The 17,865-nt window shown below is 42.4% G+C and overlaps 1 protein-coding gene across 1 annotated transcript in view; it reads left to right on the forward strand.

Annotated features, from left to right (window-relative positions):
* The first annotated feature begins 1,631 nt into the window (after positions 1 to 1,631).
* LPIN1 (lipin 1) overlaps positions 1,632 to 17,865 on the forward strand; it is a 317,563-nt gene continuing 301,329 nt past the window's right edge. The window contains exon 1 of the mRNA XM_069728107.1: positions 1,632 to 2,254. Within this exon, the coding sequence (XP_069584208.1) occupies positions 2,120 to 2,254 (135 nt within the window). The 5' untranslated portion in view covers positions 1,632 to 2,119. The remainder of the gene's footprint in view (positions 2,255 to 17,865) is intronic.

The following is a 17,865-nucleotide window of genomic DNA, read 5'->3' on the forward strand; positions in this document are numbered from 1 at the left end:
GCTGGAATGAAAGCAGTGGAGGCTGAAATGGAGGTCTGTCTTCAGCCAAGAGTCCCGCTTTTGTATTAGAAGCAATAATAGCTGCAGATTGTTTTGGAGATGACGTGGGTAATGCCATGAAGAGGCCTTCATGAGAAAACATCACACCAGTTATACTGCCATGATTATAGTGAGGTATGATATAATGTACACTAGCATAACCCCTCTAGTCTTCATTCCAGGTGTACTAACAGCTTGGCATTACATTTATTTGGTTGTGGGACCAGTGGTACGGCCAGTTCTACAAAGTGTCCCATGAGCCGTTTTTAACACAAGACAGCCAGGCCACATGTTGCTTGCGTTACTCTGAGCAGCCAACATGGCCTACATGTGCTACCATGACTTGCAGTCTCCAGAATTGTCTCCAATCGAGCACATCTATGACATCATTGGTTGGCAATTGCAAAGTTGATTATTTGTCCATATGCATTCAGCAAGGCAGAACATTCCTCAGACTGTGACGCTAGTCACTTCTCATGGCCAAGCCATGGATAAGGATAGTGAAGGAGTCAAAGGTTAGAAGCCAGGAGGGTACGCCATAAAGAGAAGGAAGACACAAAAGCGTAGTCAGGTAACGTTGCAAGGTTAGAATACCAGATCAGAGCAGAAGGGGCAAACAGATGGATGGTCAGAATGAGGTCCAATGTTAGGCAATAAAAGATCAACCTATAGAACTCAAGGCACAGAGGAAACAACCCACACTTAACTGAATGTACGCCTGGCAGAGGTCGGGGAGACTCAGCTCAGTTGAATAGCATGGCAATAACTTGGGATAATGAACGCGTGGAGACAGCCAATGCCCCCCAGTCTCAGAATGCATAGTCAAGCTGTCAATCAACACACTGACAGCTCAGCACCTGTACCAGATTGTATGGCTGAGCCGTCAATAACTGTATCCCAGACACACTAATGGGTGGAACACAGACAACCATTAACTCGATGGACTTAAGTCTACTTTCAACCTTAGAACTATGATTATTATCCTCATTGATAGCAGCCAAGGCACATAGGTGAGAGAATTTCTGAAAAAAGTACTCAAAGGCGAAGATATTGAATAAATTGAGTTGTTTAAAAAATTTTGTTTGTTTTTTCCTTATTTCCGTATCTATCCATCCTGTGATTTCCAAAATTTCCATTCCACTTTTCCTTCTTGGTGCTGCAATTTCAATTTTGAGGAGTGTAATTATCCTATATGGTGAATACCAATACAAAAAAATAGAATTTTATTGGTCAATTCACCTTCCCCTCAAAAAAATTGAATGAAAAGAGATCAGAAAATCCAGTTAACCCGAACATGGTAATCATAAAATCGGCAGCTCTTACTAACCAAAACATAAAAACATTATAGCTCTTGCTAAATGAAGAAAAACAAGGAGGGGTCCACTGAGACAGTGTTAACCAAGGGCCAAAAAAATCCAGGAGCTGACCTGGTGTATAGAAGGACCTGCAGGGAGAAGAACTAAATTAAATAATTTTACTCGTCACCAAAAAAGGTGCGAGGCACATGTAAGCAGACGTGTAGCCAAGCTTTCCTTCACCGGGGAAGGGGGGGGGGCATAGATGCTCCTCAGGCTGGCTTGCTGTTTCCCCTCATTCACCAGCACTTGGGACATGACCTCCACCAGCTCTCCACAGCTTAGCATGTAATGCCCAAACAGTCCACCAAAATCTTATGTATCGGCTTGTAATATATCACAGTTGATGGCCGCTCCCTGAGCCTATGATATATGGAGAGGAGACATGGGATATTTATTTGACCTCAGGATTTTCAGAGACCTCATTGAAAAGACTAGAGAAGAAAAAGTCAGCAGTGTTGTGTACCTCCTGGCCCAGGCATTGTGTATGAATCCGACCCGGATAGTGAAGTGGAATACTTTAAGAGCCAGTTGTAAGGAAAGAGTGTGCTGGCCGTCTGTCTCAGATTTCTGTGTTAGCTGCCATTCCAAGAACTTGTGCAGGTAAAATTAGCCAGCAAACATGATCAGCGTAAATATGTTCACCCCGAGGCTTCATTGTCAATTCCTTCAGTGCAGAATGCTGGACTATAGCAAAAAACTGGGGAGATTGTAGCCCACCCAAAATGGATGTCATTCCTGAAGAAGAAGAAGTTTGTGAAGACCACCTTGAAGAAGGAAACAGTCTTCCAGAAGATCACCTAGAGAAAAGACTGACGCTAGCCGGCATACCCCTGGGATTAGAGTACCACTGGTCTTGGGTAATGTAATCTTATTTTTCTGGTGTGAGCGGCTTCACTCCATGTAACTGGTGGAAATGTTAGAAAGTGAAAGTTATCAAAAGTTTCTGGGGGATTCCTTAGTTTTCTCGCTAAACATAGTGGAAAAAAACAACATCTGTATATCTTTCTATTGGGGTCATATCTATTAATCTTATACCTGTTTATGCATTGATCTACATATTCCATTATCTATCGATCTGTCTCATATCTCATATGGTATATAGGTTGCAAAAAGACACATATCCATAAGTTATCTATCTATCTATCTCATATCTATCTATCGATCGATCGATCAATCGATCTATCTATCTATCTATCTATCTATCTATCTAACCTGTCTAACTAATTTAGACTACACAAAATACTTGCTATGCTGGAACTGGAATTTGTGTATGTTAGAAATGCTTTTCATTAGTCCTTACAGTTGTGTAACTGCAAATTCAAGCACTGCAATATGAGATAGATAGATAGATTGATAGATAGATAGATAGATAGATAGATAGATAGATAGATAGATAGATAGAAAATGGAGGCAGCGCACCATTTAAAGGTGAAAAAGAGTGCTATTTAATAGCCCAAAATAGCTATTTGGGCTAATAGATAGCACTCCTTTTCACCATTAACTGGTGTGCTACCTCCATTTTTTATCTTCTACTTAGAGGTCTGGTCATTACCTTGGAGGCACGGCACCCAGGTACGCTTTTGCCTGTTGCTGCTTTCGCTTTTTTCTTGACAGATAGTGAGATAGACATGAGATAGATAGATAGATATGATATAGATGGATAGATAGATAAGCAGAGATGTAAGACAGATAATAGATAAAAATTGGCATTTCCGAGTCTTGTTCCCAGGATTGGTGGTATTCCCAACACCAAGCCCCTCACTTTTTGGCTAGTTCCTTGAAGGGCCAGACAATAAATGCTAGATTTGCATTGTCACAATTCATTGACTCCTCCAGAATCCCTAATCCCTCTTAATACTTGTCATTGCTCCTCCACGTTCAATGAGTGACATATCTGGATAATCTTAGGGACTCCAGAAGTGCCATCCACCATACCACTAAAGCGTTCGTGAATCCAACAGATGTGGAAATGGGAGAGGGGGACAAGCAGGGGCCAGGCTTCCTTCCTGCCAAATTATTTTGTTTTGAGGGATTACTGTATATTGCACATGCAGTGCTTCAGACTGCTAGTGTGGTCTGTGTTAAAATTCCCTAGGACATAGGATATCTCCGTAGAAATCTAAGAACGTATCTCCACCATATGGACAAGTCTAAGAAAACCAAACAACTCTCCTTCCCCCTACAGCCTCAAGAGATCTAGAGATCAACATGAGAACTTTACTTTTGTGCATAGATAAGGCCGGGTTCACATTAGCGTTCGGGGGCTTTGCGGAGTGCTGCGTACGTCCTCCTTTAAGCCCCGCCTACTTCCGCATACTTCTCCATGCGTCCTGCATACCTGTCTTTAACACTGGGTATGCCGGACATGCGGATGTAAGCGGATGCATCATTTTGACGCGACCGCTGTCCGCACAAAACGCAACTTGTTGTGTTCCCATGCGGTCGGCGGGCACATCAAAAACGCATCCACATAAGTCCGCATGTCCTGCGTACCCAATGTTAACGATAGGTACGCAGGATGCATGCAGAAATATGTGGATGTAGGCGAGGCTTAACGGTAGGATGTACGCAGCCCTACGCAAAGCCCCCGAACACTAATATGAACTTAGCCTTTGTGATATTGAGTGTTACATCTATTTTGAGTCTTGAGTCTAGTGAAAGCAGTGACATGTTGATGTGGTTGGGGCTAGGCAACTCCTTTTTTTTAAGTGGTCTTCAGTTCGATCTCAAGCCATGACGACTTGATGGATGAACGCTCTGTAGGAAGATCGATCTTGTGTAAGCCTAGACAGATCCACGTGTCTCCGTCGTTATCTTGATAGTATGAAGCCAGCATGCTGATCTTCCTCTTTGTCTTGTGCCTTCTATACTTCCAACCATGATGTTCTTCTTTAGTGATTGCTCTTCCTGTATGATGTGTCCAAAGTAGGCAAGTTGTAGCTTGGTGATCCTTGTTTTGAGTGACAAGTCTGGCTTAACCTGCTCCAAAATTCATTTGTTTGCTCTTATTGCCAACTTTGTTTCACCTTAATCCTAAAATTCTTAGCCCTCCCTCAGTCCCTTCCACCAGTCCAGTATTGAACCTCTTATCCCCCAAACACATATATTGTATTTTGAGGTAAATACTGATGTAATTACAATTTGTTTTTGAACCTCTATTTATTAGGATTTTTACTGAAATCAGATGTAAAATTTATAAATAAAACATTCAGCATTGTTAGAAGTTTTGTTTTTACATTTCTTCACTCTTTTATACAAATATTTCATTGTCTTAGCCCTATCCTTAACCCTAGCCTTAACCTTATCCCTAAACCTAGTCCTAAACCTAACTGTAGCCTTAAGCCTAACCCTCGCCCTGACTCTAGTTTGGGATAGAAAAAGTTTAAAAGTGTAGAAGACAGTCCTGAATCATATGCGATGCATGAAATCAGCTTCTGTCATTACGTTCTCTGCTTTTGCAGAGTGTAGCAGTTGACATGAGCTCATCACTCGCAGCTGCGCTCTACATAGGCAACAACCGAGATGACAAACATCACTCCATTGTACTGAGAGCATTGTCATCTTGATTGCGGCAGCTGATAACAAACTCTTCTCGATTGCTATGCTATACACTTGTCGATGGCATTTATTTAACCGTAGAGGTGAAAAGGCAGAACTTTGTGTCCCATAGAATTCGGTACCCGGGACAACCACCTCTGTGGGTCTCCGACGCTGCGCCGCTGAGTAAAAGTACAGAGAGCACTGTGTACGGCTACTTTCACACTAGCGTCAGAATCTCCCCGTCGCAATGCGTCGGGCAGAGATTCCGACGCTAGCGTTTAACGCACTGCACAACAGAGGCAGCGGATGCATTTCTCCGGCGCATCCGCTGCCCCATTGTGAGGTGCGGGGAGGTGGGGGCGGAGTTACGGCCGCGCATGCGCGGTCGGAAAAAGCGGTCCGTCAGGAGCAAAAAATGTTACATGTAGCGTTTTTTGCTCCCGACGGTCCGCCAAAGCACGACGCATCCGTCGCACGATGGATGCGACGTGTGGCAATCCGTCGCAATGCGTCGTCAATACAAGTCTATGGGGAAAAAACGCATCCTGCAAGCACTTTTGCAGGATGCGTTTTTCTGCAAAACGACGCATTGTGATGGATTGCAGTTAACGCTAGTGTGAAAGTAGCCTAACACGTAGATGAGCTCATTTTGTGATTATCAAACTGGTTGTGAATCCCCATAACAATTAATCAGTGGGTTGAGCCTTTTTGATTCATGACAAACTCAGCTCCTCTATATCTGTAAGAAATATATTTTTAAGCAATCTTAAAAAATATATATGAAAAATTAACGTGTGGATTAAAAGGTTATTTACTGTGTAACAGGATATTTGCACTGGATAATAAGTGGTCAAATACACAAAGATAAAATCTAGTGATCGCTTGGAGCCCTGTCAGTGACCCATCCACCAAGCAAGACTAAGTGCTTTTCAGAAAAGCAACACACTCATTAACATCAGGATGACGCTACTTATCTGGAAATAACCATGACGAGGTGAGGGCACATCTCTGTCATATTATCCCAGAACACTGCTGCAGATTTCCACTTTCAGCTGAGTCGTTCAGGAAACAGACATTTTGGGATAATGAACCATTTTACTTAGGATATTATACAGGAACTGTTCTCTTCTTCATCATCAACGTGGATGAATAAAGGAACAAACAGACACACAAGCAAACTACGCCCTATTAATCCCACAGTACAGACATTATAGGCAGTATATCTTTGGAGTGTGAGAGGAATCCAGAGAACCCAGAGGAAACCCACCCAAACATGAGGAGAACATACAGACTCCTTACAGATGCTGTCCTTGGTGGGATTTCATCCAGGGACCTAACCATTGAGCCACCGTGTTCCCTTGTTACTCTTCTCGAATGAAATCGACTGATGACGAGGTCTCCCATTAATTCTAAACCTCTCAAGTTTGAAAGATGGAAAAAAGGACACAAATTTCCACTAACCCAGCCCTGTCCTTCTTGTGCACCCACACAAATATAGTGCCCCCAGTGAAACCCACATAGCTCGATACCTCTTTTATGGCCCCCTTTCGGTATATTGCCCCCACAACGTCCCTATATATAGTATGATGCCTCAAAAAGAAACTTTTAAGAACTCTTACACATTTCTATACATATGTGCTACGTTTTTAATTTTCTTTATGTTATGATTTAGGGCGGTTGTTCCTTTCCTCTTGAAACGCATAAGAATTCTTGAAATTTTCTCCACCAACTTTTTTCTTCTTCTAATTTTACTGGATTACTAATAAAATAGAATCATTTTTTACCAATGGATGGTTATGCTAGACGTCCCTTCTTCTTACCTGTTTGTGCTGACTCTGCCAGCTGGATACGGCACCCTCCTGTCGATACATACTGCACAGTCAACAAACCACGGGCATCGCTGGTGAGATTTAATTGGCATCACTGGTGAGATTTTTACTTTTCCTATTATGCCCCAAAGATGATCCCCCACACACCATGATGACTTCAGAGTGCCCCCTGCTCAAAACTATATTGTTAAACTGTCCTTTCCACATAGTATGATACCCTCACTGTGCCTGACGGTTCCCCGCTCTACTATTGCGGCTTGAGTCTTGAAGATGCAGATAGAATTAAAAGTGGGCATGTTTCTGATCTCCGAAGACAGCTCCACAAATCTTGTACTGTCCCCTGGTTGGGAGGCCTGGAAATATACAGGAAGCTTTTTTGGCTTTCTTATGAGACTCCTGGGGCATCTTGTAGATTTAATAACTCCTCCAGGAGTCGGGGAAGTCTCCTCTTTTACTAATAACTTCCCCGGATGTTCCAGGATTTCTGCATTGTGCCATGCTTTACAGTGTAGGTTCTAACCGTTGGCTTGTGTATTTTAGGTGTCACACGGGCCTCATGCTGTGCTTTTAATAGGGTCAGCACAGTGATGGTCATAGTCTTGGGTTACTTCAGAGAATTTGAGAAGGAGGCACTGCACTTGGCTTAGATAATGTAGTACATCTGATGGAAAATCACAGATAACAATTTGTGCCGTAAACATAAGTTAAGAAAAATGATTATCTCAGCTCGGCTACAGCTGACAGCCTCAGCTCGGCTACATCCGACACAATGTCCCATAACAGCCAAGGTCTTCTAGTAGATTGAAAGTGCATTGGAAGTCCCTTGGCCGATTTCACATTAACATCTATATTACAGCCTGGACCCCCTACCCCACGGAGGGATGTGCACTAAACTCTCTATGGAAGACCTGTGTGTGTAGCTATTACCTGCACTGGTCACATGGAGTCACCTGCCCTCACCCCACTAATATCAGGAGGAGGGAGATGATGAACTAGCTGCCGTCTGCATGTGGCAGAGATCCATTGGAGATCTGTCCTGATCCTGTTACCAAATATGGGATCACATCTCAAACCTATTTTTACCTCATCATAATACAGGTTAGCATTTTATTTTTCTGCTGGTGGACGATTTCACGTCCCTGGTGCCTTATACACAGATCAACTTATTATTTATTATTATTTATTTTTAGAGAACCATTGATTCCATGGTGCTGTACATGTGGGGTTACATACAAAACACAAATAGAAATGACATAGAACAAACTAACAATGACAGACAGGTACAGAGGGGAGAGGACTCTGCTCTTGTGGGCCTACAGTCTACAGGATAATGGGGCAGGAGACAGTAGGATAGGGGGTTGCAGCAGCTCTAGTGGTGGTGAGAGGGCAGCGGGGTCATTGCAGACTTTAAGCTTCTTTCAAGAGATAACATAGTAACATAGTTAGCAAGGTCGAAAAAAGACATTTGTCCATCCAGTTCAGCCTATATTCCGTCAGAATAAATCCCCAGATCTACGTCCTTCTAAACAACCTAATAACGGTAAGATACAATATTGCTCCAGGAAGACATCCAGGCCTCTCTTGAACCCCTCGACTGAGTTCGCCATCACCACCTCCTCAGGCAAGGAATTCCATATTCTCACTGCCCTAACAGTAAAGAATCCTCTTCTATGTTGGTGGAAAAACCTTCTCTCCTCCAGACGCAAAGAATGCCCCCTTGTGACCGTCACATTCCTTGGTATAAACAGATCCTCAGCGAGATATTTGTATTGTCCCCTTATATACTTATACATGGTTATTAGATCGCCCCTCAGTCGTCTTTTTTCTAGCCTAAAAAATCCTAATTTTGCTAATCTCTCAGGGTATTCTAGTTCCCCCACCCCCTTTATTTACTTTGTTGCCCTCCTCCTTGGTTTTCGAGTTCCGTCTGAAACTTCTGAGTATGGTGAATAATCAGATGTGCTGCGGCACAGAATTCCAGAGGATGGAGGATACTCGGTAGAAGTCTTATAGGCGATTGGGAGAGGAACGTATGAGTGTGGAGGAGAGAAGGAGGTCTTGGGATAACCGGAGATCCTACCTTATACACAGCACAACTTATTATCTTTTACACAATCCAACATCCTACCTTATCTAACCTATGTACCTTATACACAGTACAACTTATTACCTTTTACACAGTATAATTTATTACTTTATTCATAGTACAACATATTACACAGTACCACCTACTACCTTATACACAGGACAGATTATTACTTATGCTCAGTATAACTTTTTACCTTATCCACAGCACAACCAATGATCTGGATAGAGGGGATCTTGAGATTGGGGGTATAAAATTTCCTATGATTTGATTCAGCATCCATAAAATGCTACCATTTTTCGTAGAAAACAATGAGATTCCTGCTTAGTCCCACCCACATGCAGTGATTGACAGTTCTCCCTGTATTTAATATTTTACAGGAAAATCTGACAATCACTGTGTGTGGGCAGATCTAGCAGAACTCACAGACTTCTCTGATGAATCCTGGCTGCATTTGAACAAGCTTTTTGAACATAATATTGACTCAAATTATAGAAAACAATATAGATTCCCGACAGTTTCACTGCCAAGTCGGGTCTCAATTTGCATACTCTGCAACCAATATTAACACTTTTGCCTCCAAACCCGGCTATTGTGGATAAGCCCCATCTAAAGGGAGGGAGAGGGTGATATAACGGGAATTATGTGTTTTTGAGCGGCATAATACAACAGAGTGAGGCTTTTACATTGTAGCCATATAAAACTGAGAATTACCCTTAGGATTTAATCACAGTTTTCAGTGTCAGGTTTATGGGGCTCAGGTGCTGCACGATTTACAGCTGTCAGTATGTTTAGATGTCACTTTAAAACAAGCATCTCATCTTACACCAATTACTCTGTGTGGCACTGTGAGGGGGTTCAAAGGCAGTGCTATTTCCTTCCCTTCTCGTACTGTCATGTTCACGAGAAGGAGGACCTTATATTAGTAGTTTTGCGCACTGTACTGTATATAGTTAACATATGAGTTGCCACTGTGGCATAAGATAGGAGGATTTCCTGGTTAGCGAGAGACAAGTCTGGGAGCTGAACAGCTCAGGAGGGCCTGAGTGCCCAGATAGTCCCGACGGGTGTAATGCCTGGGACCTCACAGTGACCACGTAACGTTAAGAGGGAGGCCCAGCCATCCAGGGCCAGCTGGTCAGTTCAGCAGCAGAACAGCAGCGGAACAAAATCAGTGACAGTGTTAGTAAGAATTGGAGCTGCAGGAGAAGTTACAACAGTAACGAAGAGCAGGTCACTCACCATGTGGCAGATCATCGCATGGGCTGATGCCCTCAGATACTGATATGAAAATGGATGTGCTGCGAGAACATGAAAGCAAAGTTTTGCCTTTGTAGTTTGAAATGGACCCTCTGTCTTTAAATAGAACAACAGCAGCAGTGGAACTTCAGCCAGCCCGAGGGAACCCCGACGGTAGAGAAGGTGAAGTGCAAGATATGCTGCAGTGGGGACACTATTTTCATGTGAAGGGAGACCAGGGCACACTAACGCATATGACTACGGCCCTGTCTCTCCCCCTCACATCACCATGGCCCATCACAATATGAGAAAGTCAGCTTTATTTCAGTAGATTTGTAATGAGAGTAGTATAGAATAATATATGTTGCACTCCAGATGTCCTGGAAATCCTTATAAACAACCGCCTGGTGGATGCTGAAAAAATGCCACCAAACTCCTCGTCTGTTACACATGTAAGAGATATTACAGAATATGCCATTTATGCAGTGTCTATACGAAATGATTGCGGATTCTCCTGCTGCCGAGACCTCTCAGCTGTCACGAGTAGGTCACATCCTCCTGGGAGATCTGTGGTTAGAAAGTCAATACATATTGTGAATCGTAGATCTTCAATTTAGTCGATGTGTTTGTGTTTCCTTTGGTGCTGAAAAGGTTAACAACTCTTTTTATGCTGATTAGAAACTTGCAGCTCCATCTCACAGCTGTTCCTGACCTGGTCATTTCCTTTCTCTATATAATCTGGTCAGACTTTTTCTTCCTTTCCAGTGAAAGCTTTGCTTCCTAGATCCTTGGAGACGCTGTGCTACATTGTAGATCGTTGTTGCTATTGGAGATTGTTGCATGCTGTTTTGGGTGTATAATTTCCTCATGGTCCTACTCCCATTTGGTTGGTACATTCCTATCCCGCCCTTTATACCTCTTTACAGTTAATGAGTGCTTGTATGTTTATTGCTTTCTGTTATTCCTGTATGTCTTACTGTACGTGTTGATACACTAGCATTTCTGTCCCAGGCCTCCTGGTGCACTGGGTGGGGACAGGTTAGGGAATAACAGGAGCGCAGTAAGACTGGTGGCTCAAACCTCCTCACCTTTAGAGGTACCCTTGGGAGCAGGGATAGTTAGGGCCTCAGTCCTATGGAAGGTCCAGGGCCCCTTTCCCTAATCAGGTTCAGTCACTGCGTGGCATCAACACCAAGATCTTCATTGCTCTATATCGCCCTCACAGGGGAAATGGAACATTGCACGATACCCACTGAATATATGGCTTTTTACAGATGACATACTGACTCAAATCATAAGGAAATTTATATCTACAATTTAGGATCCCCCTTCTATCCAAGATCATAATTTGTACTGTACATAAGGTAATAAGTAATAATATTTATAAGGTAATATTACCTGATATTTGTAAAGTGCTGCAGAAAGAGTGGTATATAAATATAGTGAATATTCCATGCCTTTTCCGCTGATGACTTTAAGATCTCTATATATCTTAACAATGTATTTGGTTTCTCATGCTAGAATGCCAGCTACATACCATTTTTCGTTCCAATGACATAGCCAGACGGAAAGCATATATGGCAGAAATAGTCCCAGTGCCGACATAACCGAGACAGACAGGCTAGCATTCTGGTGAAAAACTGTTAGAAATTAATTGAGCAAAATCATGCAACGTTTGTCATTTTTATGGTACTGGGTGTTGCTTCAGTGGAAAGCTTTGTGGTCGAGCATGCGGACAAATGATCCCGATGTACAAAGTAAAAATAGCGCAAACGCAGTGCATTTTTCAAGACAGCCATGCAAAACACCGGTCTTCATGAATCAGGGCTGCTGTGTCTTACAATAGTGAAAAATTTAGGTGTTGATTCATCATTCGAGGGTTTTTTTAAGAGCTTTATTTCGTCTTTTGTCCGTCGAGGACATTTTTTGCGCCAAACTCTTCAAAATGGCATAGGCAGGATGATATATTTTGTACAAAATCAAGTTGCTCTTTTATTTTTTGTCCTTTACCTTTTAATGCATTTTACAATGAGTACTTTAATGCTGGAAAAATAAAATTAAACAGATTTTGCACTTCACCAACGTACTTACAACTGCACAAACATTTTGCAACATCTCAAAAAGTAGCAAATGACGAATTAGGCTAAAATATCTAAATGAACAAAGTCCATAATGTCGGATGAAAAAGAAAATAGACAAATCTAAGTAAATTTAATAAAAAAAAGTCATTTTAAATACGGAATAAAGGGGGAGCAAAAATAATAATCGAGGCCGTAATCCTGATATTAAAGCACCAGTCACAGTGTCAATATAACAGAGCCATCTTCCGTGCAGCTCAGCATCACCGAAAGAGTTTATATTTCTTTACCACTTGACTAAAGCTACATTTATACTGGACAATTACAGTATCAGGAATATCCGTGTCCTGATAACTGCCCAGTGTGTACAGGCTGCTAATCATTGTATGAATAAGCAAATACCTGTTCATTGAGTGAAATGATCGTCAAGGGAAATGATTTTTAAAGAAGCGATCCCATGTAGTTTTCTTTTCTTTTTTTTTTTTTTACCAAATCTGTGCGTATGTGTATGTAGTGTAGTGTGTGAGCTGATATAATCACCTACCTCCATTTTCTCCGATATCCAGCGCCGTTCAGCTCCTCTTCTGCTTGATATTGCTGCACTTCAGACTCCAACTCACACTGTGCTTTATGTGTGAGCAGGAAGTCTCTTTTTAGGGTAAGTTCACACTAGGCCATAGGCCTGCGCTGGCTTCAGGCTTCCATCTTCCTGAACCACCGCACACAATCCAGAGGACTCCAAATGCTCTAGAACAGGCAAATTTATACTGAGCAGTTTACAGTCATTACAGTGGAGCATGTTGGATAGGGCACAACAGGCTACGGTCTTTCCCTCAGATATCGGACATATCTTCAGCCCCAGCACTCGGTCTGAGTAGAACATACTTTTTCCTACTAACGTCACTAGCACTGGGAATTCTGCTCCACCGAAGGCAGTGCAGCTGGATTCCATTATCTTCCGCATCACAGAGTCTGTGTCCATCTTTGCCTGCCATGCCACAAGCTCGACGTGTCCAAAGACCCAGACGCTCATCTTGAGGTAGATGGGTCAGCACGGGAGAGTTATATGGCAATTCACTGCCCTGAGTAATTGGCTTTTCCACTGTAATCACTTCACCATACTCCCCCCAACTGAACTCAACTTCTTATTCCTGGCACTAACCGTCAGTTCTCCTCCCCAAATCTGGGTAGGCCATTACAGTTAACCCCATCTAGGCTACACTGTAGCCTCAAACGGATTGCTTTCAGATCACATACATTACATCTTCCTGAACCACCGCACACAATCCAGGGGACTCCAAATGCTCTAGAACAGGCAAATTTATACTGAGCAGTTTACAGTCATTACAGTGGAGCATGTTGGATAGGGCACAACAGGCTACGGTCTTTCCCTCAGATATCGGACATATCTTCAGCCCCAGCACTCGGTCTGAGTAGAACATATTTTTTCCTACTAACGTCACTAGCACTGGGAATTCTGCTCCACCGAAGGCAGTGCAGCCGGATTCCATTATCTTCCGCATCACAGAGTCTGTGTCCATCTTTGCCTGCCATGCCACAAGCTCGACGTGTCCAAAGACCCAGACGCTCATCTTGAGGTAGATGGGTCAGCACGGGAGAGTTATATGGCAATTCACTGCCCTGAGTAATTGGCTTTTCCACTGTAATCACTTCACCATACTCCCCCCAACTGAACTCAACTTCTTATTCCTGGCACTAACCGTCAGTTCTCCTCCCCAAATCTGGGTAGGCCATTACAGTTAACCCCATCTAGGCTACACTGTAGCCTCAAACGGTTTGCTTTCAGATCACATACATTACCGTAAAATACATTTACCACTAGGGGTGCCATAGAGTGGAACACTATCTTCACCACTCCTACAGGGTGCGTCTTTCCACCTGCCCATCAGACCACCTGTGATATGGTCGTGCAACGTCGATGGGTTGTCATGACTAGGGTTGAGCGAAACGGGTCGTTCATTTTCAAAAGTCGCCGACTTTTGGCAAAGTCGGGTTTCATGAAACCCGATCCGACCCCTGTGCGGGGTCGGCCATGCGGTACGCGACTTTCGCGCCAAAGTCGCGTTTCAATGACGCGAAAAGCGCCATTTCTCAGCCAATGAAGGTAAACGCAGAGTGTGGGCAGCGTGATGACATAGGTCCTGGTCCCCACCATCTTAGAGAAGGGCATTGCAGTGATTGGCTTGCTGTCTGCGGCGTCACAGGGGCTATAAAGGGGCGTTCCCGCCGACCGCCATGTTACTGCTGCTGATCTGAGCTTAGGGAGAGGTTGCTGCCGCTTCGTCAGAAGCAGGGATAGCGTTAGGCAGGGTCCATTAACCACCAAACCGCTTGTGCTGTAGCGATTTCCACTGCCCAACACCACCTTCGGTGTGCAGGGACAGTGGAAGCTACATTTTTTTTTTTTTTCCCTCAGCGCTGTAGCTCATTGGGCTGCCCTAGAAGGCTCCCTGATAGCTGCATTGCTGTGTGTACGCCGCTGTGCAAACCAACTGCTTTTTTCAAAGCACAAATCCTCTTGTTCCTTCCTTTCTGCACAGCTATCTTTTTGGTTTGTACACACTTTTTATTTAATTTGTGCATCAGTCCACTCCTTATTGCTGCCTGCCATACCTGGCTGAGATTACTGCAGGGAGATAGTAATTGAAGGACACTCCCTGTTTTTTTTTTTTTTTTGTGGGAGACTAAGATTGGCATTTCTGCTAGAGTGCCATCCCTGTCTGTGTCATCTCTCACTCAGTGGGCCATAGAAAGCCTATTTATTTTTTTGCTTGATTTGGGTTATAAAATCTACCTGAAAAAATCACTACATCAATCAGTGGGAGAAAAATATTGGCCTCAGGGCTTGTGTGCCACTCTTGACTCCTGTGTGCATCATCACTCACTCAGTGGGCCATAGAAAACCTATTTATTTTTTTGCTTGATTTTGGTTCTAAAATCTACCTGAAAAAATCACTACATCAATCAGTGGGAGAAAAATATTGGCCTCAGGGCTTGTGTGCCACTCCTGACTCCTGTGTGCATCATCACTCACTCAGTGAGCCATAGAAAGCCCTTTTTTTTTTTTTTTTTTTGCTTTATTTGGGTTCTAAATTCTACCTGAAAAAATCAATAAATCAATCAGTGGGAGATTAATATTGGCCTTTGGGCTTGTGTGCCAGTCCTAAGCGTGCCATCTCTCTCTCTCAGATAGTGAGTCATAGAAAGCCTATTTATTTATTTATTTTTTTAATGGGTTTATAAATTTTCCCTGGAAAAAAAAAAAAAAAGTGGGAGATTAATATTGGCCTCTGGGCTTGTGTGCCAGTCCTGAGCGTGCCATCTCTCTCACAAATAGTGGGCCATAGAAAGCCTATTTATTTTTTTTTTTTTGGTTTTATAAATTCTCCCTTAAAAAAAAAGGGAGATTAATATTGGCCTTTGGGCTTGTGTGCCAGTCCTAAGCGTGCCATCTCTCTCTCTCAGATAGTGGGCCATAGAAAGCCTATTTATTTATTTTTTTTTTTAATGGGTTTATAAATTTTCCCTGGAAAAAAAAAAAAAAAGTGGGAGATTAATATTGGCCTCTGGGCTTGTGTGCCAGTCCTGAGCGTGCCATCTCTCTCACAAATAGTGGGCCATAGAAAGCCTATTTATTTTTTTTTTTTTGGTTTTATAAATTCTCCCTTAAAAAAAAAGGGAGATTAATATTGGCCTTTGGGCTTGTGTGCCAGTCCTAAGCGTGCCATCTCTCTCTGTCTCTCAGATAGTGGGCCATAGAAAGCCTATTTATTATTTTTTTTATTGGGTTTATAAATTTTCCCTGGAACAAAAAAAGTGGGAGATAAATATTGGCCTCTGGGCTTGTGTGCCACTCCTGACTCCTGTGTGCGTCATCTCTCACTCAGTGGGCCATAGAAAGCCTTTTTTTGTTTTATTTGTTTTCTAAATTCTCCCTGAAAAAATCATTTTATTTTCTTTGGTTTCTAAATTCTTCCCGAAAAAATCATTTTATTCTATTTTTTTTTTCCTAAAGTCTCCCTGAAAAAAAACAAAAACAAAAACAAATCAGTGGGAGATTAATATTGCCCTTTCTGCTTGTGTGCCAGTCTTGACTCCTGGGTGTGCCATCTCTCTCTCTCTCTCCAATTGTGGGCCATAGAAAGCCTATTATTTTTTTAGCTTGATTTGGGTTCCAAAATCTACCTGAAAAAATCCCTACATCAATCAGTGGGAGATAAATATTGGCCTCTGGGCTTGTGTGCCACTCCTGACTCCTGTGTGCGTCATCTCTCACTCAGTGGGCCATATAAAGCCTTTTTTTGTTTTATTTCTTTTCTAAATTCTCCCTGAAAAAATCATTTTATTTTCTTTGGTTTCTAAATTCTTCCTCAAAAAATCATTTTATTCTATTTTTTTTTTTTCCTAAAGTCTCCCTGAAAAAAAAAAAAAAAAAAAAACAAATCAGTGGGAGATTAATATTGCCCTTTCTGCTTGTGTGCCAGTCTTGACTCCTGGGTGTGCCATCTCTCTCTCTCTCTCTCCAATTGTGGGCCATAGAAAGCCTATTATTTTTTTAGCTTGATTTGGGTTCCAAAATCTACCTGAAAAAATCACTACATCAATCAGTGGGAGATAAATATTGGCCTCTGGGCTTGTGTGCCACTCCTGACTCCTGTGTGCGTCATCTCTCACTCAGTGGGCCATAGAAAGCCTTTTTTTGTTTTATTTGTTTTCTAAATTCTCCCTGAAAAAATCATTTTATTTTATTTGGTTTCTAAATTCTTCCTCAAAAAATCATTTTATTCTATTTTTTTTTTCCTAAAGTCTCCCTGAAAAAAAACAAAAAAACAAAACAAATCAGTGGGAGATTAATATTGCCCTTTCTGCTTGTGTGCCAGTCTTGACTCCTGGGTGTGCCATCTCTCTCTCTCTCCAATTGTGGGCCATAGAAAGCCTATTATTTTTTTTAGCTTGATTTGGGTTCCAAAATCTACCTGAAAAAATCACTACATCAATCAGTGGGAGATAAATATTGGCCTCTGGGCTTGTGTGCCACTCCTGACTCCTGTGTGCGTCATCTCTCACTCAGTGGGCCATAGAAAGCCTTTTTTTATTTTATTTGTTTTCTAAATTCTCCCTGAAAAAATCATTTTATTCTATTATTTTTTTTTCCTAAAGTCTCCCTTAAAAAAAAAAAAAATCAAATCAGTGGGAGATTAATATTTACATTTGTGCTTCAGTGACAGTCCTGCGTGTGTGGCATCTCTCTCATTTGTTGCCACCAACAACAGAGTGTGTAACATTGTGCCTGATTTTCGTTGTGGTCTCACTCACCTGTAAAGGGGTAGCTAAATCATACTGAAGTTATAGCTCACCGTGTAATTTGTGTGACAGCAACAAATACCGTTAGTTTGTTTACGTTTTTAAAACAATGAGGAAGTATGGTGGAAGAGGTCGTGGCCGGGGGCGTTCATTGTCAGCTGGTAATGAGGGTAGTGGTAGTGGTGGAGCATCAGCTGGTCGTGGGAAAAAAAATATTGCACCTAAGTCTGGAGCTGTGGAGCCAGGTTCGTCGTCTGGCTACACAAGGCCTCGAACGCTCCCTTTTCTGGGAGTAGGAAAACCGCTTTTAAAGCCGGAGCAGCAAGAGCAAGTTTTGGCTTATCTTGCTGACTCAGCCTCTAGCTCTTTTG

Source organism: Ranitomeya imitator, chromosome 5 (assembly GCF_032444005.1).
Source record: "Ranitomeya imitator isolate aRanImi1 chromosome 5, aRanImi1.pri, whole genome shotgun sequence".
In the NCBI taxonomy this organism is placed as follows: domain Eukaryota; kingdom Metazoa; phylum Chordata; class Amphibia; order Anura; family Dendrobatidae; genus Ranitomeya; species Ranitomeya imitator.